Source organism: Cryptotermes secundus, unplaced genomic scaffold (genome assembly GCF_002891405.2).
Source record: "Cryptotermes secundus unplaced genomic scaffold, Csec_1.0 scaffold213, whole genome shotgun sequence".
Taxonomy (NCBI): domain Eukaryota; kingdom Metazoa; phylum Arthropoda; class Insecta; order Blattodea; family Kalotermitidae; genus Cryptotermes; species Cryptotermes secundus.
The window spans coordinates 518,770-541,460 of record NW_019731264.1 but is presented as its reverse complement, the minus strand read 5'-3'; the positions used below and the strand labels follow the sequence as shown (position 1 = coordinate 541,460).

Genomic DNA, 22,691 nt, shown 5'->3' with positions numbered 1-22,691 from the left:
TATCATTCGGAGCTTTTCATGCAGTTGGTTGGATAGTTGTTCAGTTAGACGACTGGTTCGTGATGCCATTGCAGATCTCACGGGGGTGTATCTACGACCCCTCGGCCATACACACACACACACACACACACACACACACAAAACTGAACACAATAGACTGGAAAAACAAATTATAGACAAAGAACCGGTGATATATGAAATCCGCGGGTGGTGAGGGATTAGTGACATAAGAAGTTCCTTGGCCTTTATTACACAACAATACTACATCTACTCCTAGGTCTTCCCTTCAGACGTTGCAACCATACTCCGTGCGCATTTTTCAATAGCATTCATCTGTGCTACATTTTCCTGGACATTTCATCCTCCTAGTAATAACAACCGCTGAAGAGCACAAGTTCTGAAATTCATCATTATGTAGTTCTCTCCCGTTTTCCTCTCAGTTAGGTAAGAATATTCTCCTCGGCACTTCGTTCTCAAACTTTCTCAACCTATTCTGTTCCCTTCTGTCCAGGCAAAGTTTAACATCCATACACACGACACAAAACTAATGCGTACTTGTTATGGTTTTCTTCTTTGCGACGTTAGATAAGGTTTAGCAAGATAAGATTCTCCGATTTCATCTAATTTTAACTCCCTTATGGAAGCAACATTTAATTTGTTATTGTCACTGGCAAGAAAGGAGACATAAACAGGGGTACCGGATCAATGCACCACAAAGTAATTAAAAAACATTTTATGTCCACAGAACTAACATGAAGTTACATATACTGACGATATTCCACTCGCAACTAAAACCCACAGCTCTAGAAACACAATATTCTTGAGTTACACTGAGTCGACTAACATAGGAAAATGATGATGAATGGTGAGTAGGTAAGGATTCAGAAGGAGGGATCGTGGCGTCATTCGTGTGGCTTCTAGAGAGAATCGCTAAGTTAGGCTGGGGAAACCAGTCAAGATTCGAATACGGTACATAGCACATACGAGTCCAGATAGTGACATGCCCGGTGGGGACGCAGAATAATGGTTTTCAAGGTATTACTTCATCCGTGCAAATGTTAACCTTTGAATTTTGCATAGTCATACTACATGAGGTCACCGCAACTTCGTCTTTTTAATTTACTACCATCAACACTATCAAGACGACCGTGCGAACTTCTGTGGTAGGAATGATATTAGGACTACACGAAGCAGCGCCCAGAAATTTGGTATTGTTACAGATCTTCGACTAGTCGAACATACGACTGTTGGTAGGCTGAATTTTAAACACTGTAAAATAACAGAGAGAAATCTACCTATATTTAGCATTCAACTTAAAACTGTAAGTAATAAACAAACGAGCACAGGCACGTAGAATTTGTAGGAAGATACAACATACATATAAATACTTAAAAATTCTAGACGAAAAAAAAGTTACGTCATAAACGTGGTGATTATGCAGAATTGTGTGAACATGTAAAAGCAGTTGTCAGGCTGCGGGGATCTACAACCTATTAGGACCATCACAACGGTAATTTACGTTAAAAATTAACACCGATACTTGCTTCTACAGGCCCACACATCTATACAGGCAGAAACGCTATCAGTCAATTGATGGACAAATGTAAAGGGTGGAAGAAATGGGGCCTTATGTACACGAGATGAACACAAAACGCCTACCAAATCGGTGGCAAAAGACGGCTGAATATAGCGTGAAACAGGCATCTGCGGTAGCTAACACAAATATCCATTATGAGACACGATCCCGAGAACACAGCACATTTCCTTATGTCATTCTCTCGTCTATTTTTCGGTTTCCCCCACCAATATTTTGAAAAACTCGTCTCTCCCTTCCGAGATAACGTTTCATAACGCAACTGCCTGGTGACAAAATACAAGCACAACTGCGCTGAAGATTTCGATGTTAATAACATCACAATGAGTGTCCTGCGTGCTGAACAACGGGAATTACATTTCGCAGCCCAGGTCTCGGCTTTACCTACAAACGTGGTACACTCACGGTTCCGAGGGCGACGTGTTGAGCAAGGAACTGGCATACATAATGCCATCTATCGAGGAAATAATAGTAACGTAATTTATTACGCATAAAGAAGAATGAATATCTTCAAACTGGGAAATGTCTGGGGCTAAAATCTGCAAGATAAACACGCGGAACACAAGTCGGGGCTGTCGATCACAGGACTCTACCCCGGGCCTCAGAAAATGCGAAGCAAAGTTGGCGGGTGATATTTTTGGAAAGATAAAAATACAACCTGGCGTCATTACGTATGGTATAATTATGAATGCTCCCGTCACGAGCCTGAATATTAAATCCAAATTAGTTCCAAAACATGGAACACACACTTTAGGGTGCATCCTAGTCTCCTGTACCTGGCATTATAAATGCCAAATATCAATGCGTGGAGGATGACATGGGAGGGACATACAGCAACCACAGAGAACGTGCCCTCCGTGCTGAGTGACATCAGACGAGCTCTGGATGAGGCCCCTACCGGAAATCAAATATCAGTCGTACGCTGGAAGTCAGCTGATTGAGCTATCCCAGGTTGTAACAAGGCATAAAACACCTATCACATTTGGCAATTTCCGAAAGTCATGGTCGACTGGTAAGCACACCTGCTTCTCATTCCGGAGGCTCGGCTCCTCATATCGGTCCAAAGACCGCCAATCCTGAAGGTTTTCATAGTCCTCTTTAGTCCTTCCCAGCCAATGCTAATATAGTACCCTTAAAACAGGTCCTCCTTCATCCTCCTTCCGCATTATTTGTAATTCTAACTAACTCCACGAGGCAGAGATCTTCTAGAATCGAAGAGTCACTCAACTACTCACGAAATTTCCGCTTTTTATAGAATATGCAGGTGTTAAAAGGGACTCCCATAGCCGTTTACCCCAAACGAAACAAATCCAGTCCCCAGGGTCCCACCAATATTTTAACATCTACTTTAGTACCATCCTTCCATCTATGGACAGGTCTTCCACGTGGTCTCTTTCCCGAATTTCTCTAATGTGTGCATGAGTGCTACACGACCCTCCCATTTCGTTTTACTTTCTTATAACATACTATTATATTTGGCGAACAGTACGAACTGTGAAGTTGTTGTGCGGTCTTCTCAAGACTCTCGTTAATTCCTTCCTGCCCTCAAACACTCTACGTTCTTTGGTTAATGTAAAAGACGTTTCATACTCATACAAAACTGGTAAAATTATAGTTTCGTGTGTTTTAATTTTTACGTTTCACACAGCAATTCACAATTCGCAATCAACATGTCAGTGACCGCTGTATAACGTACGCAGGAACAACTTATGATATACATAAGGTAAGGCTGCCGCGGGCTGGCCTGTCTACATGGCGTGAACTCTCACTTCAAAAGTTTAGGATTGAACAAGTGTTTCGCCTTTCAATTTCTAAACCGAATAAACGTCGCCCAGTCTAGTAAAAATGGCCCAAAAATATAAACTTACGACAAAGATTAAGGAATACAAAGGGACGAAGAACAGCGTTTCATAAGGACTCACAGTCCATCTGGCACTAACAACAGACTATTGGTAGCAGGGGGTGTTACTTCCAGTTAGTTTCTCTGCACGATGTAAAATTTTCCATTATGTTGCCCCACACTGGGCCTTACTGCAATTCTGTTGCCCCCCCTAACATTAACACAGCGAAAGCAATTCACCTATAACTCATTAAGGCCAAAACTTTAAATTTCGTTTGATGCTCAGGGAGTAAGAGTGAACGAGTGAATGAGACAGTCAGAAAAGCCACACTCCAGTAGAAGGGGGAGTGAGTGGCTGTCACACCCCTCTTCTGGTCGAAGAGGAAGCCCCATTTCAAAACAAGTAAAATTCTGGCAAGAACAAAAATATGGTCATGGGTCCCGAACCCAGGAACGACTGTGCTGGGGAACGCCAGGCGCAATTTACTGGACTGCGGGATGGGGGGGGGAGCGACTGTTAGCAATAGATGTGGCGCCTACTCAGAAAAACCAAGCCCTCTTCTCCTCAAAGAGGCCCCATTTTCAAACACACAAATGGTCTTGTGACAAACAACAATTTGGTTATGAATCCTGATGGAACCTAAAGCCAAGAATAGCTGTGGTTGTGAGCACCAGCAGCACCTTGCTGCTCTGCTATGCTAAGCTACTGTAAGTTGCACGGCTCGCAGAGTCGTGAGATAGAAAAATATGCTCATTAGCCTGGTGGGACAGGGAACCAGTAATGACCGTGCTGGCGAGGTCCAGCAGCAATTTTCCCCAACCAGACCATAGTGTGTCAGTCGTCAGTACTCACAGTTTGTTACTTACTGTGAGGAAAGGAATCTCCATTGTTAGAAACCACTACCTAGCAATGACTAATGAAGACAATAACAGAGCAAGCACTCTTAGTTTGTGCTGTAGTGATATGTAAAATGTGTAGGTTAGTGAGTGATATAATCAGTTGTAGCTGAGGGTCCTAAGCATTAAATAAACTGAATTATCAATCCAAACTCTACATTTAGTCGCTGACTTGTGACAACATTTACATGGTGTCTTAAGAGATGGTTCTACTCTTGTCTTCTGGTGACTGACTGAAAGACTGTGTCTAAAACGTCTTTGAGAGTGTCATCAGGCAGTAATGTGAAGTGTTCTATCATTCAGGATTCATTCATTCAGTCATTCATTATTAGAGGGGGTGGGTTTCCCCATGCACCGCAACCAGTTGTTGATCTATTGTACGTCCCCCTTTGATATTCTACCAGTCGCCATACCCTTCCGATACTTGTGCATGCTATCAGCCCCGTTCAGCCAGCGAGTTCGTCCCCTCTACTGGCAGAGGTACCCGATACTTCCCCCATCTATCGGAGGCATTGGAAACTACGTGGGCGGGAAACTTTTTACCTAATTTTGCTCAGAGGTCTCCTAGAGACATGAGGATCTTTTACATGCCGTAAATCTACGACACGGGACCCACAGCTTAAAGTCCCTCCCAGAGGACTTGTTCCCTGAATTTTTCCGCCCTTAAAAATTCCACGACCTCCGCTGGGTTTGAACCCGCATACCTTGAGTCATGATGTGGGAACATTACCCCTAGACTACGGAGGCCGCTTATCATTCAGGATACACCATATAGTTAACTGAAAGTCAACTGATGTTTCAGAGGAACATATCTCCTACAGCTTCTGAGAAGAGTAAGCCAAACAAGAAGCCAGAATGAAGCTGGCAGTGGGTAGAAGATATGCCCCCCTGAAATGTCAGATAACTTCTACTAACGTCACTGCTTCATATTTCAGAAAATACAACTCTTTACAGTCACTACCATGAGAACATTAAATATCACTGAAAGTGACGTAGACTCTTACATCATCGGAAAGCTACTACATCTTGATATGAGAAACAAAATTACCATGCAAGATTTCATTGAATATACAGGATTTTTCTTCGGCACTGTTGCATATCAAATTGTGACACACCCTCAAAGATGTTTTACACTGACAATTTCTTTTCCATTTTTGCTACCAGCAGCAACAGTCAGAACCGAACCCAAAACATATTGAATAGTAATCCTGTAATAGAATATTGAGAGTGGCACAAAAAGCTCCCAGATAATGCACAGTTAACAGAACTGCAGTGTACTGAATCAGCCAATGTTGTATGCTTTTATACAGCCATTCACACTGTGGTCTTCTGTGTTATGACATCAGTTAGTCTTGTACGGGGTCAACTATATTTTGGATAAACATGCCCACTGTATCTTTACAGGAGAAATTCTGAATCATATGCACATGGGACTTGCACAACAATGTTAAGCACAAGTTTGAGCTCCTATAATTTAGAATACTCGCAACGAATGTCTGGTATATTTAAGCTTACACATCTCAAAAATCCTCACTTTCTGCTCGGCAGCCAGATAATCTCAGATAGTCTGTATCATGGTCAATGCTGTAAGAACCTCAAATCTTTAAACAGTCTCAGTGCAAACAACCATGCTGCTGAACTACTGCCACCAGTCTTAAATAGTCTGCAGTCGATGCTAAACTGAAGGAACACGTAAATGGGTATACGTAAGACATGATCCCTCATTCAGTGACACTTCAATGTAACTGTTCATGGCTTCCCACTAACACATTATTAAAAACAGGCATATGACAGAAGATTTGTTAAAATGCATGGATGTGGCTATCATCTCTGGTTGCATGCTCCAGCATCACATCGTTTTCGGTACATTACCCGAATTCAGTCTCCTCTTAATTTCCTCTGGAATCAAATTTTAGTTTGTTCCTGTCCTTCCCAAAAATCTGAACTGTGCCACATTTTCAAAACATCTGCTACCTATCTTTATGTCCTGATATTACCCTGCATTTTGGTGACGAGGCAGCAACATATACTTAGTTTTCTCTGTGTTTACTTCTAGACCAATCTCCTTACTAGCGTCAATTAAAGTTTGTATCAATTAAAGATACGAGGTATCTACATAGGTAGATATTAGAAATTAGGTAGGTAGGTATATTAGGTAGAAATTGAAGGTATCTATGTATATTATCACCCAACAGATTCACATCATCAGCATAGACCAACAGCTGATGTGTCCCATTTAATTTCAGTCCCACTTGGTTTTCCTGGACCTTCCTAATGGCATATTATAAAGCACTCTCACTAATTATTAATTCATGCACTTAACTTCTCACTACAGCACAAACTAACACACACTAAGTTGTCCCAGTTTATCTTCACTAGCAGCAGCTAGGTTATGGCTCCCAACAATGTAGATTCCTCATTTTCCATGTTCAACGGCTCCTATCCTCATTGGCTGGCGAATGTCTCGCACCTAGCCCATGGCTCCAAATGTCCGGTTTCAACTCATCATTGATGCGTTATATAGCCTCGGCACAAGCCACACACTTCCCTGTTATGGTGTCACAAGTTTGTTGCCATGGAAACGGGTTTACTGTGCAGTGGAAATGTGACTATCTTGGCTGAGGTCTTTTACGGGGTTTCTCTTGGAAACCAGACTGTTGTTGCAGAAACAACAAACATTTTCAACGGATAAGCCTTAGACTATATAAGCGGCTGTTCGGATAAGAATTCATGCAGTTATACATGAAGAGTCACTCGTGATCCATTCATACATGAGAAGTCATTCGTAACTCTGTACAAAGTCAGTCACAGTAGAAGACTAGAAGACAAAGACAGTCGTACTCCAGCCAGAATAGAGCGAGTCTTAGGCTGTCACTGATTGTGAGCTGCTGCAATTTATTGTGAATAAGAGTAATTGTAAAAGAAGGTGGTAATAAATCTAATCACTCAATCCAGAACCTGTTATTATGAATCATGGCACCCCGGACACATGAGAATAATACAAGTTAAAAATAACCACTCAAGTGAGTCAACGTGAAATTTACTATTCAATCTAAAATATCTTGCAATGATGAAAGATGAAGGAATGTGTTACAACTGGAAAATTGTAATACGAAAATCTGCCCCTGTAAGGCTTTCCATCATGAATCTGATACCCTTGCACTTCACATATAAATCGTATCTCATTTCTTGCAAATATATGTACTAAGAGCACTTCCTATCTGAAGCACTTTTTATAAACAGAAATCTCAAACTGACACTACCAAGTTAATGTGCAGTACAAGTACCATCACTGCCAGCTGTCATAAGAATCTCCCTCACCATCTCAACACGCTAGGCATAATACAGTCGAAGCTCCTCACTGAAAGGCCTTCAGATAAACTATCTGGAAATCCACTAGCGTTTGATAAGAAACAATACGAGGTGGAAACAAGACTGCTGGCTGGCCAATGTACACTGAAGCTGCGCCTAATTTTTGCAGGCCTCTCAGAAAGCACCACATGCAGGAAAAGTGGACAGGAGATGAAATTCTTCTACCACACCAATTCCTTACTTTGGCTAGGCAGAGATTTGAGATTTTTGGGCCTACATCATTAGAGCAGAGAGACATCAGGAGGGCCTCAATCAAGATGGTTCCGGCTCTAGAATTATAGGCCCTCTGTAGGGATATAAAATGATGGGGGGGGGTTGCACAATGGAGTAGTCTGAGTGCTTAGAGTGACTAATGTTGCCCCCATCCCCATGTCAATACAAACAGGAATACCATATCTTAATATAAAGAATGCAGTGCTGACAAATTATCTGACACATTATTTCAGTGTTCATGTAGAACCTGCACCAGGTAAGAGCAATGCTTTTCTCACATACTTAAATAATAAACAGGGGATGTACGTAAAAGCGACACTCTGACAACAGAACCAAATAATACAACATGCATGCTAATTAATGTTATAAAGAATTACTTCAGTTACACTGGGTACTTTTGTATAACACATTTAATTTGAAGTACACAAATCAACTGAATGTTACAAACCAACAGGGCAGCTGGCAGCTTTGGCTCATTGTACCTCTGACTTAAGAGGCTTCTTTTATAACAGTCAACATAGGCACAACTTATAAGCTGTTGTACATACCTTACACTTGACGCTTCTGATCACCTTTCGCACCTTGGCTTCGCAGAATGCTCCTTTATATTTAGCACTAACCTCAGTGCCAACTGCAAGGTAAGGTGGGTCATCTCCCTGCAAAAATTAAATACAGGCATTTTCATATCTGACTTAGCATTCATATTGCGGCCTCCGTAGTCTAGGGGTAACATTCCCACCTCATGACTCAAGTTACACGGGTTCAAACCCGATGGAGGTCGTGGAATTTTAAGGGCGGAAAAATTCAGGGAACACGTCCTCCGGGAGGGACTTTTAAGCCGTGGGTCCCGTGTCGTAGATTTACGGCACGTAAAGGATCCTCATGTCTCTAGGACACCTCTGAGCAAAATTAGGCAAAAAGTCTCCCACCCAAGTAGTTTCCAATGCCTCCGGTAAATGGGGAAGTTATCGGGTACCAATGCCAGTAGAGGGCTGACCTCGCTGGCAGAAAGGGGAGAGTAATCGGGTACCACTGCCAGTAGAGGGCCGACCTCGCTGGCAGAAAGGGGAGTATTGGTAGGGTATGGCGACAGTAGAAATTAAAGGGGGACGTACAATAGACTATTAGTCGCAGTGCACGGGGAAACCCACCCCCTCTATACTGAATAACTGAATAGTGTTCATATGCTCTTTCAGGCCTTAGTGTAAAAGTATATAGCCAAATCCACACATTCCACAACATTGTGGCATGCAGTTTCAAATTCAGGAGAGCCTGGGTTGGCTTCTGAGCCCAGAAGCCAGATACCACAAGTATCTTTTGGGTTTCTTCAGTCTCTTCATGATAATGCCCAAATTATATTTTCAAATAAGTCACAATCACTGCCTCTTACATCCTTCCCAGTTCAAAATTCACAGCTATCCTCTCAACTAACTCCATACACAGTACACGTCCACCTATCTGGTACCAAACCACCTGGAATTCTCATCAAATTATCAAAAATTCTGAATAAAATTCACTACTTTCACAAAAACGTTTGAACACTAATTTTCAATGCATGTATGTTCAATGACCACATAGCAGTTCCGCAGTTTCCGCTAGCAGCATGACCCATTGTCCTTTGTCATGTATGGGCCAGTACAACTGCTATTCCCTCATCCTCACCAATTTATGTCAATCAACACTTTTACATAGCCTCTACAGCCAAGTCAATGTCCCACCTTTTTACTCAGTTTACATATTCCCTAATGATTATATTTCTGACACAAATCGGAGGCTGCATGCCTATATAAGCCTTATGAATACAATTACTGTGTTTCAAACAACAGGGATCATGAATACTATAAAGTGGCAACCATGATCAGGGGATGTGCCATAGCTCAAGCGGTTAGTTGCTGGCTTCCCATCGTGGTGGCCCTGGTTCGAGCCTGGGTCTGGTCAAGTGGGATTTGTGGTGGACAAAGTGGTGCTGGGGCAGGTTTTCTCCGAGTACTTCGGTTTCCCCTGCCAATCTTCATTCCACCAATTGCTCCACAATCACCCTCACCTATCATCTGGTGCTGGTACAATAGGCCAGAAGTGGCCGCAGTACAAGGGACTTAGTACCACCCCATTAGCAACAAAAAAAATGTTCGGGCAATAGTGCCAGCCTGTTGCTGAAAACAAATGTTCATAAAATATAAGAAATGGAAATATGGAACACAGCACACTGCTAGGATTTCAAGTAAAACGTAAAATTCTAAGTTCCATTATCTTTGGCTCTCCAAAGACCAACCCATTCACATCCATAAGTGCATATATGCAGTACTGTGAAATAGTTCTGTTATAATCAAGATATAAGTGTGCGAAGGAAGTGTTCACTAATCTTAGTGCCTCAACAAGTTTCAACTGCCCTCTTTCCTCTAGAATGGCCTCTTAGGATACACACATTACATTGACATCTCCTGGAGACATTTTTAACCAGCACCGACATGTGCAGTAACTATAGGGCCGCCTCATTTTGGTAAAAATCTGCTGGTGATACAGTCAGTGCCTAAGGAAATGCTTCATAATGTGGATGGATTAAGCAGAAGCTGATTCAGACTTCATGGCTATCTACAGATAGCGCCAATATGTGTCTATATTCCTTGGATATTCTGTTAAGGCAGACAAAAAATTTAATCTGCAAATATCCATTTTTGCAGTACAAAATATTCAGTTCCTTCCTTTCTTGCATAGCTTCAATTTTAATTTTGCCTAATCTGGTACACCTTCTGATATTTCTTAAAAATTCAATTTCTGTTCCTTAAAAAAATCAACTGTCATCTAGAAAAAATAAAACCATCTTGCACAGCTAATTCGCAAGGAAACCATACAGAAAGCATTCACACAGCATTATATCACCTACTTGCAATGTTACATGGCTGGTCTTCTAACAGAAGGCATAAAAAGTAAGTTAAGCTATCCCTGTAACAGGCCATGAAGGCCCATAGGGTTGTGAGACATTAGGGGGTCCCACATTATCTAGACAATTGGCTCAAATATGGCGGTAAGTTTGTTAGCCTTACGCGCCGGCCGCGCTTTACTCCCCAGGAAAATTATTTATTAAATACCTGGTACTCATTTCTGTTAGAGGCTGAGTGAACCCCAGGGCCATAGTGCGGCCGGAAGGATTAGGTCAATTGAAAAAAATCCAATGACCTCATCAGGATTTGAACCCATGACCTTCCGACTTGTAGCATAGTGCCCCCAACAGAAGGCATTCAATGATCAATAATTCCATACCCACAAAAGCACATCCCAGACTGCATATGAACACTAGACAGTTTGATAAGACATTTGTAGACCAAAATGCTTACCATCATTCCCTTCTTCCTGCTCCAATGCTGCATTAAGTAGTTCTTACATATGGCGCTTTGTGACAGTCACTAAACTGAAACAAAAGAATGGAACCAGAACATCAGCCTTGTCCTCCACCCCAAGATTTTTGGTAGGATCTGGAACTGGAAAGGCAGGAATACCATAAATACTAAGAAAACAATTAATATTAAAAATAACATTCTTCTATCCAGAGGACACTAGAATGATGAGAAGAACTGTCTATAATGTAGGTCTGTCAGCAATTATTTTTGGCTCACCTCCTCAGAAAAATTTTGGCAATGTCCCTGTTAATACAGAGAATGACAATATTTTAAAATGTCAGTCTTTTTATAGGAGATGGGATAGCACAGTCAGTACAGCAACCGACTACTGCCTGGACGACTGAGGGGTCAGAGTTCGAGTTCCGGTAGGGTCAAGAATTTTCTTTTCTCCATGTCATCCAGACCAGCTCTGGGACCCATCCAGCTTCCTGTACAATGGGCACCAGGGGTTCTTTCCCTGGGGGTAAAGCAGCCGAGGCATGAAGCTAACCACTTGCCCAAACTAGAGCCGAGGTCAAGAAAACGTGGACCTATACAACCACTCTCCCATACACCTTCATGGTTTAGTAGGCACAATAGATCATTGTGGTCATGGTGCAAGAGCCAACCACTTGTCCCCAACTAGAGCTGAGGTCAAGAAAACGTGGACCTATACAACCACTCTCCCATATACCTTCATGGTGTAGTAGGCACAATAGATCACTGTGGTCATGGTGCAAGAGCCAAGAAGGCCACCCCTTATAGATTCATTCATTTATTTATTTATTTATTTATTGTGTAGTGCTTAATTTGTTTAAGCACAGGGACAACTTTACTTTTACAGTCTTTTTCATATTAGGGTGCACATAAATGTAATAAAGCAATAAGAGGGCTTACGTCTACTAACACTGACTTTTGGGTGCATAAAGACAGGCACATACAGATGGACAGAGAAATGGTGTACCCAAGTTTTATACATTTACGTAAACCTTACCGCCATCTTTGAGCCGACTGTCTAGATAACGTGGGACCCTCAACGTCTCACAACCCTATGGGCCTTCATGGCCTGTTACAGGGATAGCTTTACCTTTTACTTGTCAGAATATGCAGCCATTCCCATCCATGCTTATGCTTATGCTTATGGACATGGGGGAAGCTGGTAAATCAGTATATGGGGACTGACTACAGACAGTGAAATTAAACTGTTATGTGCACTGCAGAGCTATAAATATGTTATTCAACAGTGAAAAATCATAACACAGACTGAAAATCTGAGAGAGAAAAAAAACATCTTTGACTAGGAGGAAGAAATGTATGAAATGCAGCAGGAAAAAAATTTTCATGAACAATAAAGTGACAGCTGCACACAAGAAAGTTAATTTAATACTCTGGAAAGAAGAGGAACAACAGACATAAAGAACAAGCAGACAAAGCATGGCAGGTGTGTACATCCCACCCTCATGCTCCAAATTTATCATTCCACATATAACAATATATTCACACAGACACTTGGCAACGTACTAGTTTCAAAACACACAATACAATATTTCTGAATTCTTCTATCTTTAAAGAGTAGACTGTCATAAATGATATGCACAATATGCACATGAAACGCTTAACGATAACTAATGAGTGGTCACATTCTAATGAATATCACTGGAAAATCAACGACATTCTTTATTATATTTTCTACTTTTTCTGGTATGAATTTCACACTTTTAGCACCAACTTCAACAATTTCATTCCAAACCTAATCATGTGAGCACACAGCAATGTTGTCGGTCTGATGCACGTACTCCTGACAAGACTCGTCTTCGTAAATGCTAACTGGATGAATGACACAAGCATATTAAAACGAAATGACTAGTTACATGTTATCTTGTAATATAAGATAGCACAGGTATAGCCAGGGGAAAAATCGGCACTAAATAATGTGTACACATCCAACTTTGAACTCTGGTATAATATCAAAGCATCATACTGGAGTAAGGTAGAACAGAGGCTTTCGGACGAGAACCGACGATTTTAATTTCTAGTAGTTAATGCTTACGTTATAAACAGAACTGTCAAAAACACATACCAGCATTTCTGTCTATCCTGTTTCTTGATACTCTGATGGTAATATCGTACAAACACAACATCAATTAATTTTCACTTCATAACTGAACAATCTGCCAATTTCGTAAACAAGCCGTCATGACCTCCTTCCCTGCCATCGCAAGCTCAATCCAAAACCCGAAACACAACTTGTCATGAGATCCTCAATCTTGATTGGTTATTGGTCATGTGGTCTTCATGAGAAGCTACATTAATTTTATTATGTACATAAATGACATTTATAACTTGTAAGAAGTAAAAACTACAATGGGCGGTGATATTATACTATAACGCACAATTCTAATAGTATAAATGCAGTAAATATTACTCATGATTAATTTGCGCCGAATACTGCGCCTTCTGCTTTGGTCTGCTGGTGGTAAACATGGCGGCAAGTGTTGGTAGGCCGTTAGAAAATCATGAACTAGGTGTAAAAGATATCCTGTTACCGGTAAGTAAAGCTAACGAAGTATGAAAATAGTAAATATTTATTCGTTTTGTAAAGTAGTACGTAAATTAATCAGTTGTTAATGTTGGAATCATGGGATGCTATACATCAAGAGCTCAGTTTACGAGTAGTAGACTCGCATTTCGGTTGAAATTGGCCTGTTAGTGCGCGGGTTACTGGGAGCATTGTGAAGGAAGAAGGTATCGCACCTTTGTTTGACAGAAATACTGAAAATTGTTTGTAAAGGTGAAGTTGATTTTATACTGAATCATATAACACAAAAATCTGGAAGCCATTCGGTGTAATATTTATATAGGCCTGGAGATGTATTTTGTGGTGTAAAATGCAGGTGCAGTTGAAACACGTGTAAACCACGCGGTAAAGTGCCAATTTTGGACGAAATGATGACCTTTTTGAACGTGTTAGCCCAACAGAACGATTTTTCAGTTTCAGATATAATCAGTGAACTTATGTTTGACTGTCGAAATATTTTTAGTATTATGTAATCTCAAAAAAGAATGTGCCAAAGTTTAAAACAATCATGTCCTTTTTATAGTCGTGCCGTTCATTGTGTGATCGAACTTCTGCTAGTAGCAGTGGTGTATGATATTCTTTGTATAGAGGAAAATCGGTTACATGCGTGAATGCGTTATACCACTGGCAGTCGTATTTGGTTTAAAGCTCGTTGCTTTATTTCTGGCCAGTGAAGAAAGTAATGTAGACTGTTCAAACGGTCTGTCGATGCCGGTGTTCCACCTACCTAATGAAGTAAACAGTTCCTGACATTGTGCATATAACATAGGGGTTTCATAAATGTATGCCCAGGTCGATGTATGTGTAAAATGTGTACAATATTTTACATACAATTTTTATTGTGGTATAGTAATTAGTGTGGGGAACGGTGGTATGCAGACCATTTTGCCCTATTCAGAGAAAAGATAGTGTGTGTTCCAGTCCTACTCATTTCCTGTGTTGCATCTGTTTGGGGAGGTGGGTTAGCAGCCCCTGTTTTACTGTACATAAATTCTCCCGCTGTCACCTTGTGCAGTGTCCTGGGTCTGGCCTATTACATTACTGGACATATTTCTTTTGTGTCTATAATAGCTTCTAATCTATATGCCATTTTAAATTAATTTTGGTAATTTTCCTGGGGAGTGAAGCGCGGCCGGCGCGTAAGGCTGACAACCTTACCGCCATCTTTGAGCCAATTATCAAGGTAATGTGGGACCCTTAACATCTCGCAACCCTATGGGCCTTCATGGCCTGCTACAGGGATTGCTTTACTTTTAATGGAGTAGTATTGTAACTTCTCAACCATCCATGGTTAAGGAAATGAATGTAATTTAATTTTTTTACTGCAGCCATTCTTTGGCTTTGATGTGCATACAGAGTTTTATGTGCCTGCTACTTAGAGTAGATAGCAAAGTATTAGAGATTTAATATATTATGACATGATGCCTAAAAGTCAGAATTGTTGGGTTAGAGAAGTGTCGCAGAGGCATCCTTTGCTATGGAATGGTTTGTTAAAACATGTTACTGCGGCATTGAATATGCACGTGACAGTGGGTCTGCATGAAAGCTATGTAAGGAGAGCCAGTGTGTCAAAGCAAGAGCCGTTGAGGCCATGGGCTGTCAGGCGTGGAAGTATCAGGGAGAGTCGTGTTTATTGGAGGCTGTAACTGGGCAATGGATATGTGAAGATTGAATAGACCAGAAGGATTTGGAATGTGCTGTAGTTATTTGTTGATTGGGAATAATAAGTGTTGTAATTATTAGTAATTAAAGAGTAATAAATATCCATTAAATTCGGTTATCAATCTGAACTGTAAGTTGAGTCACTAACCCATTACAGCTGGTGTCAGGGCTTGCAGAAATGGATAAGTTTGAATGCCTACTAAAGGAAATGAGGGATGGGCATGATGAGGGCCATCCACAAGAAGATAATGGCTGACCAAGAGAGCCAGATTGCCATGAGGAGATGGAGAGCCACAGTAAGTGCCTTCTGGTCTGCTTAGGATCCTGATGAGGGATTTGGCAATGAGATACAAGGGACAAGGAGAGATCTCAGAATACAACTGGCATAAGACAAAGCCTGGGCAAGACATGAGGCCATTGGGAAGATGCTGGATAATGGTCAGATAAGTGGCTGGGCTTGGTAATGGCCAGAATGGCATTGGGACCATGGTTGCAAGTGTAGCACAACTAGGCAACCCATATGCTGGCAGTGTGGGGCAACAGCCATCTTAGAAGGGACTACTGACAGGGATCCCCCCAGAAGGATTTCCTGGGAGGAGGTCAGCCAAGACCTGAGAGATGAGTAGAAGACACAAAGAAGGTTCTAGTGCCACCGCTTGTCCCTTCTCATTACCCACTCAGTGTCTGCAAAGAATGGTAACAGCCAAATGCTGAAGGATGGATAGGGGACAAGACATATCCACTGATACTGGAGCATCGTTGATAGTCACCAGACCAGTCATCAATGCAAGCCTGCCTGAGAGAGCTGAACAGACCACACATCCTGCAAATGGCACCATGAACACCATCCCCATCTTGAAGGAAGCATTATTTGAGTTGACACTACAGCAGTGCGGTGTTTGTCATCAGGATTGCTGATGAGTTTATACTCACCCATGGTGCATCTGTGGATTTGGGGTGCTGTGTGCTGTGACTGGGCAGTGAAGCACCATTGTGGGACCTGGGGGTGTGGCCATTCACTCCTCTGTGTGAAGAGAAACAGTGAGGTGGTAGTGACTGTAGTAGAGTTGTGACGATGTGACTAAGGCCCCCTGGAGACTCGCCTTACAGGACTTGGTTACAGGGCTGCTCACCAAGATGCAGTATGTAGAGTGAGAGAATGCCTGTTGAACCCCCAGAGGATGGCTGGAGACAGCTGGCAGTGGAAGCACACCTCCTAGAGGACTGTGGTGGATGGAACACAGCCTTAAGGAGGGAACACTTGAATGACAGCAGTATGAGACCAAATCTACAAATAATGAAGGCTGGACATAGCCCAAAGTAAAAGGGCAACTATTGGAGCTGCTTGTTAAAACAAGTTCCTGTGGCAATGAATATGCACATAACAGTTTTTCTGTCAAAGTTGTATAAGGATACCCAGTGAGAGCTGAAGCGGGAGCCATCAAGCATGGAAGTATTAGGGAGAGTCCTGGTTATTGGAGTCCATAACAAGGCAACAAGTACATGCAGGTGCGGCACACCAGAAAGACTTGGAATGTGCTGTAGTTATTCGTATTTTGTGAATAATAATAATAATGATAATAGTAATAAATGTTGTAATTATGAGTAGTTAATAAGCATCCAATAAATTAAACTATGAATCCAAACCCTTTGTCACTAACCCACAACAACTGGTGTTAGAACGATGTAATGCACATTTTGAAAATAATTTTCTCATGTTTAGGGAACCAAAATGGAAAATATGGATGTCACCTCTGACAGTATGCCTACAATAAAGGAGATGGTAAACGACAAAGTTGGAAAAGAAGTCAGTGTTGATGAAATGACGTCAAGAGATTATTATTTTGACTCTTATGCTCATTTTGGAATACATGAAGAAATGCTGAAAGATGAGGTCCGGACACTCACCTACAGGAATTCCATGTATCACAATAAACATTTGTTTAAGGTTTGTTTGATTTATGAGGAAGTTTTAATAATTTTACTGTAAAGATAAAGTAACTGTATCATTGTGTACCTCTGCTTTTTCTTTACCACAAAACCATACCACCGTAGCTTAAGTGATATTTGAAACAGATTTATATTTATTATTGGACAGAAGTGCTATATTATGTCTGTCTACAGTACTCCATTTTCATAATATGTTTAAACAATTATCAGTTAAGAACTTAATCAGTGCCAGATGTAATCCAGCAGTCACATGATAGGACGAGAACCCACATGACCATATTTTAGCCATGAATTGAAAATTGACCCAGCAAAGAACTGGTTATGAAATGACAGCGTTTAATTGTTATTTGGGATTTCTGTAAATTGCAGAAAATTAACAATTATTTTACAGTATTTCAATCTTATTTAAGGAAAAACGCTTTACATGTCATATCACATTTATTGAAGACAAAGTGGCTGAGATGGAAAGAGTTTTTGTATAGAAATATGAAACAATTTGAAACAGAAATAGCTAAAATGAGTATCTTACTGTTCATGTGATTGTAAACTCAAGGTATTTTCACTGTATAGAGCTAATTTTGGCAGTCTGTTTCAAAGGTTCTTTTCACAGCAGTTAAATACACTGTGAAATTAAGGTGAAAAATCTGCTTGCCTGTGGGAAATAAGCTTATACATGTATTCAGATTTACAAAAGTCACAGTCAGTATTCTACTTGAATGGGGAATACCCATTCATTGTTTCCTAATGTGAAGTTATTAAAGTTCATGACCAGTTTCTTTGGTCCCATACCCATTGTGTTCATGTAACATACCCTCATTTTAAGGCTTTCCTTGGCACTGGAATCCATTTTCCCATAGAAATGTGATGTTCTAAAATAAAAGTTTTCTTAACAGGAAAAAATTGTTCTGGACATAGGCTGTGGAACAGGCATTCTGTCCATGTTTGCTGCTAAAGCAGGAGCAGCTCGTGTCATTGGAATAGAATGTTCCAATATAGTGGAGTATGCCAAGCAGATAGTAGAAGCTAATCAGCTGAGTGACGTGGTGACTATCGTGAAAGGAAAAGTGGAAGAGGTGGAATTACCTCATGGTCTGGATAGTGTTGACATAATCATCTCAGAATGGATGGGTTACTGCCTGTTCTACGAGTCAATGTTAGACACTGTACTGTTTGCCAGGGACAAGTGGCTTCGCCCTGATGGTTTGCTGTTTCCTGATAGAGCTACTCTTTTTGTGACTGGAATTGAAGACCGACAGTATAAGGATGAGAAAATCAACTGGTGGGACGATGTATATGGCTTCGACATGAGTTCCATTAGACGAGTGGCAATCAGTGAACCCCTAGTTGATGTGGTGGATCCAAAGCAGGTATGTTCAGCCTATGGAAATACCCTCGTATTGTAAATGGATACCAAGTAAAACTGAATTCACACTTAGTTTGATCTTATAAGATGTTTGAATTATATGAACATTTATGAAACATTAACAGATCACATATTTTGATGTATGAATGTGAATTATCATTTGAGTACTATGAAACATTATGTGTAAAACTACTAAAGACAGTACACTGTTCCCATTCAGAAGTTTAAATTGGGGGTGTGAAGAAGAAAGGAAACTCATTTCTCATGCTCAAGTCTTGTTTTGTAAAACTTTTCAGGTGGTCACAAATGCATGTTTGTTGAAAGAAGTTGATCTGTACACTGTAACAAAGGAAGATCTTAATTTCACGGCGCCATTCCATCTTCAAGTACGTCGTAATGACTACATTCAAGCACTTGTCACCTTCTTCAACATTGAGTTCACCAAATGTCACAAAAGAGTTGGGTTCAGCACAGCACCTGAAGCACCATATACACACTGGAAACAGACTGTGTTTTACTTCGATGATTATCTAACAGTGAAGAAAAATGAGGAGATATATGGGGTTTTTTCAATGAAACCAAATGCTCGTAATAACAGAGATCTGGACTTCACTATTGAATTAGATTTCAAGGGTGAGCTTGGTGAAGTACATGAGACAAACATTTATCGCATGCGTTAGGCATAAGTGTGTGCAGTAGGGAATTAATTTTTAAAAAACCCATTAAGCACATGCAGAGTATGGGAAAATAAGAATTTAGGATTTCGTATTGGTTGAGAACACCTCACATATTTTCCTGTTCAGCATGCAGCATCAGTCAAGAGGGTCTGTAGAAATGTCTGTGATGCAGGAGAAAATATACTGTTAGCAATTATGGAACATATTTTTTAACTTTGTAACACATTAATTTAAATTCTGTTCCCAGTTAGTAGTTCAGAGCTTTGCAGAATGGTTATACATTTCTTACAGATTGAAGAATATAGATGCCAGATATTGATGAATTTATACATCTTTCATTGTCCAGTGGAAGGCAGAACAAATGTAATTAATGGCTGGGTGCACAGTTCTCGGCCATTGAAAGGATCTTGAGTGTTTAATTGTATATGTACTTCAGACCCTGAACTCTTACCTACCCGTCTCATGTATTGTAATGTGATAGGTGTGTTATGAAGGGGGTATTTTCTTCTGGAAAATATAATTGTGTATTTTTTTTTGTGTGTGTTATATTAGGATCTTTATTGACTGATTTCTCAGTCATTTTTCATATATTCTACATAAACCACTCAACACAATAGGTCCTGTTTCACTGTTTGAAAATGTTAGGTTAATTCTTCTAAGTGTCTTGAAGTATGGTAAGAAGGGAAGACCACAAAATATAAGATACAGTCCTAAAAGACTCATTTTTAAATTATTTCATAAAAAATATTAAGGATCCTAACATATTTCAATTAACGAGAGAAGAAACTTGTGAAAATATTAGAATTGCGTTTGTATAGGAAATTTCAGTTTCAGCATGTAAATTCACAGAATTTGTAACAGTATGTTTGTATATCTGCAATTTATGATTTGACATCAAGCATTTGAGAATTTTTTTTTTTGTTATGATGTCCTTGACCCTTTAAAAGCCAAAATTTGGCTAAATAATATTTAAAACTTCAGTTCCTACCTCTGGTAACACAAATTATCTCTGCTACAGAGACCAAACAGTTAATGCAATTGAGGAAAGTAACAGCTCTTTATTGTGAGAATCATATGAACTACACTCTGCATAAAAATATGGTTTTTGTATCTGAAAGCAGGTTATACATAATCACGAGGCTTTAAAGGGTTAAACCACAGCAGAATTTTTTACCTTAGTATTTTTGCTGGCTATTCCCGAACATGTCACTGAATGGACAATGTGAGACTATTATATAATGCAAACAAATGTCAACATACTTTTGGATTTGTAAACTCAGTATATTATACAAGTGAGAATGAATGAAGTGGTGTTCAGAAAATCTTTTTGTTGGAAATCAAAATAGATTTATATATTGATAATTTTAAGAACTGTATTCAGCTTCAGTATTTGAATGGTTACAGATTGTTGCAGGATGCCTATGTTTAAAATCTGCATCCTCCAACAGTACTCAGTTTGATCAAACACTTCAATGTAGTTTGAATAAATGTTCATAGTTTTAACAGTGCATAATGCTTGCTTCATTATCGCCAATCAGAGGTTACAAGCAGAGAGGCACACTGCTTACAGAAGTGGCACTCCCCCCCACCCCTGTAGTAGTGCTTATTTAGTAGAAAAGTGAGCTGTTGTAATGGCATATAATTTTGCCAGAATTTGATAATAACATTTTCCCAGTTGTAACATCGGGTTTAATAAAGAGAAAAGTAAATGCAAGAGTTATGTATGATATCCATAAAATGACTTCATAATTTACTCCACCTAATATTGTTAAGAGTTACTAAACGGGATTGATTGGGATATACCATACACTGAGATGCACATAAAATTTGTCTAGCTTTATCATGAAGGTCTCAAGACAATTCTGGACTTGGTGTCTTTGGTTCGTTTATGCCGTAATAATGTAATGATTGCATTGAAACTGTATTTCCCGTCTAGATACCAGACTAGATCTAGAACAGATGTGATTATTATTATCATTATTATTGTCGTCACACAGTATGTGTATGACTGTAGATGGGGCTTGGATTTGTTAACTACTAATACACACGACAAGCGGCCTCCGTAATCTAGGGGTAACGTTTCCACCTCATGACTCAAGGTACGCGGGTTCAAACCCGGTGGAGGTTGTGGAATTTTTAAGGGCGGAAAAATTCAGGGAACAAGTCCTCCGGGAGGGACTTTAAGCCGTGTGTCCCGTGTCATAGATTTACAGCATGTAGAACAACCTCATGCCCCTAGGAGGCCTCTGAGCTAAATGACAGGCCCTTTCCTGCCCAAGTAGTCTCCAATGCCTCTGGTGGATGGAGGAAGCATCAGGGTACCGGGGGCAGACCTCGTTGGCTCTACGGGGGCTGATGGCACGCACTGTTACTGGTAGGGTATGGCAACAGTAGAAATTAAAAGGGGAACGCACAGTGGACCAATAACTGGTCTAAGTGCATGGGGAAACCCACCCCCTCTCATAATAAATACATACATACATACAATATACACGACATCAGACTACAAGCAGTTACAGCACCACCACTGATCTACAACCCTTTAGAAATTACCACAGCACCTGTTAAGTCCTTTTCTAGCCTGCTGTCTTCACCAGCCATTCCCTAGTAATGACTTCTATCAATGGAGATTCTTCAGCTTCACACCCACAGGTTCTGTCTTCACAGCCTCCCATGCAGAACTCCCTAGTCACTGCTTGGTTACAGCTCTAACAATGGTGATTCTTCAGCTTCATTGCTCCAGCTGTCTTGGTTTTATAACATCTCAACACAGACCACATAGAAAAACCCCCCTTTTCCAACAGTAACTATTGTTCTGTGCATATTCGTTGCCGCAGGAACATGCTTACTGAGCTGTTGCACAGAAGTGTGGTCGTTACAATTACTGCTTAGCAACATGTAATATACACCACATCGCTCCCTCCTTAAGGCTGTTCGGCCCAAATGACCTACAGGCGTACCACCATTTCTTTCTGAGAGCTGTGCTTGTTATGTCTGATCAGTTTCACCTTCCTCGCTGAGGCTCGGTTTTCACGGTTTACTCTCCACCTGCTCTCACTGCTCCCTCCTCAAAGCTGCTTGACCCAAGCAGCTCCCACATAGGGTGCCATTTGTTGGAAGTATATCTGCATCTTCCTCCAGTTAGTGTGGGCAGAAGTTTTGAGAGTG

The 22,691-nt window shown here is 40.6% G+C and overlaps 2 protein-coding genes across 3 annotated transcripts in view; one reads left to right on the top strand and one right to left on the bottom strand.

Annotated features, from left to right (window-relative positions):
- LOC111866736 (AT-rich interactive domain-containing protein 4B) overlaps window positions 1–13,522 on the bottom strand; it is a 59,655-nt gene extending 46,133 nt beyond the window's left edge. The window contains exons 1-3 of the mRNA XM_023855947.2: window positions 13,374–13,522; window positions 11,252–11,325; window positions 8,465–8,572 (exon numbers count right to left, since the gene is read on the bottom strand). Of these exons, the coding sequence (XP_023711715.1) occupies window positions 8,465–8,572; window positions 11,252–11,284 (141 nt within the window). The 5' untranslated portion in view covers window positions 11,285–11,325; window positions 13,374–13,522. The remainder of the gene's footprint in view (window positions 1–8,464; window positions 8,573–11,251; window positions 11,326–13,373) is intronic.
- Window positions 13,523–13,739: 217 nt separating this feature from the next.
- On the top strand, window positions 13,740–21,237 carry LOC111866744 (protein arginine N-methyltransferase 1). 2 transcript variants are annotated; one of them, XM_023855968.2, is made up of 4 exons: window positions 13,740–13,841; window positions 17,257–17,481; window positions 18,377–18,850; window positions 19,143–21,237. In XM_023855968.2, the coding sequence occupies exons 1-4, from the start codon at window positions 13,776–13,778 to the stop codon at window positions 19,524–19,526; spliced, it is 1,149 nt and encodes a 382-aa protein (XP_023711736.1). In that variant the 5' UTR covers window positions 13,740–13,775; the 3' UTR covers window positions 19,527–21,237. The 2 variants fall into 2 exon arrangements, with proteins under 2 accessions (XP_023711736.1, XP_023711737.1); XM_023855969.1 differs by lacking the exon at window positions 13,740–13,841 and adding an exon at window positions 13,988–14,084.
- Window positions 21,238–22,691: the final 1,454 nt, after the last annotated feature.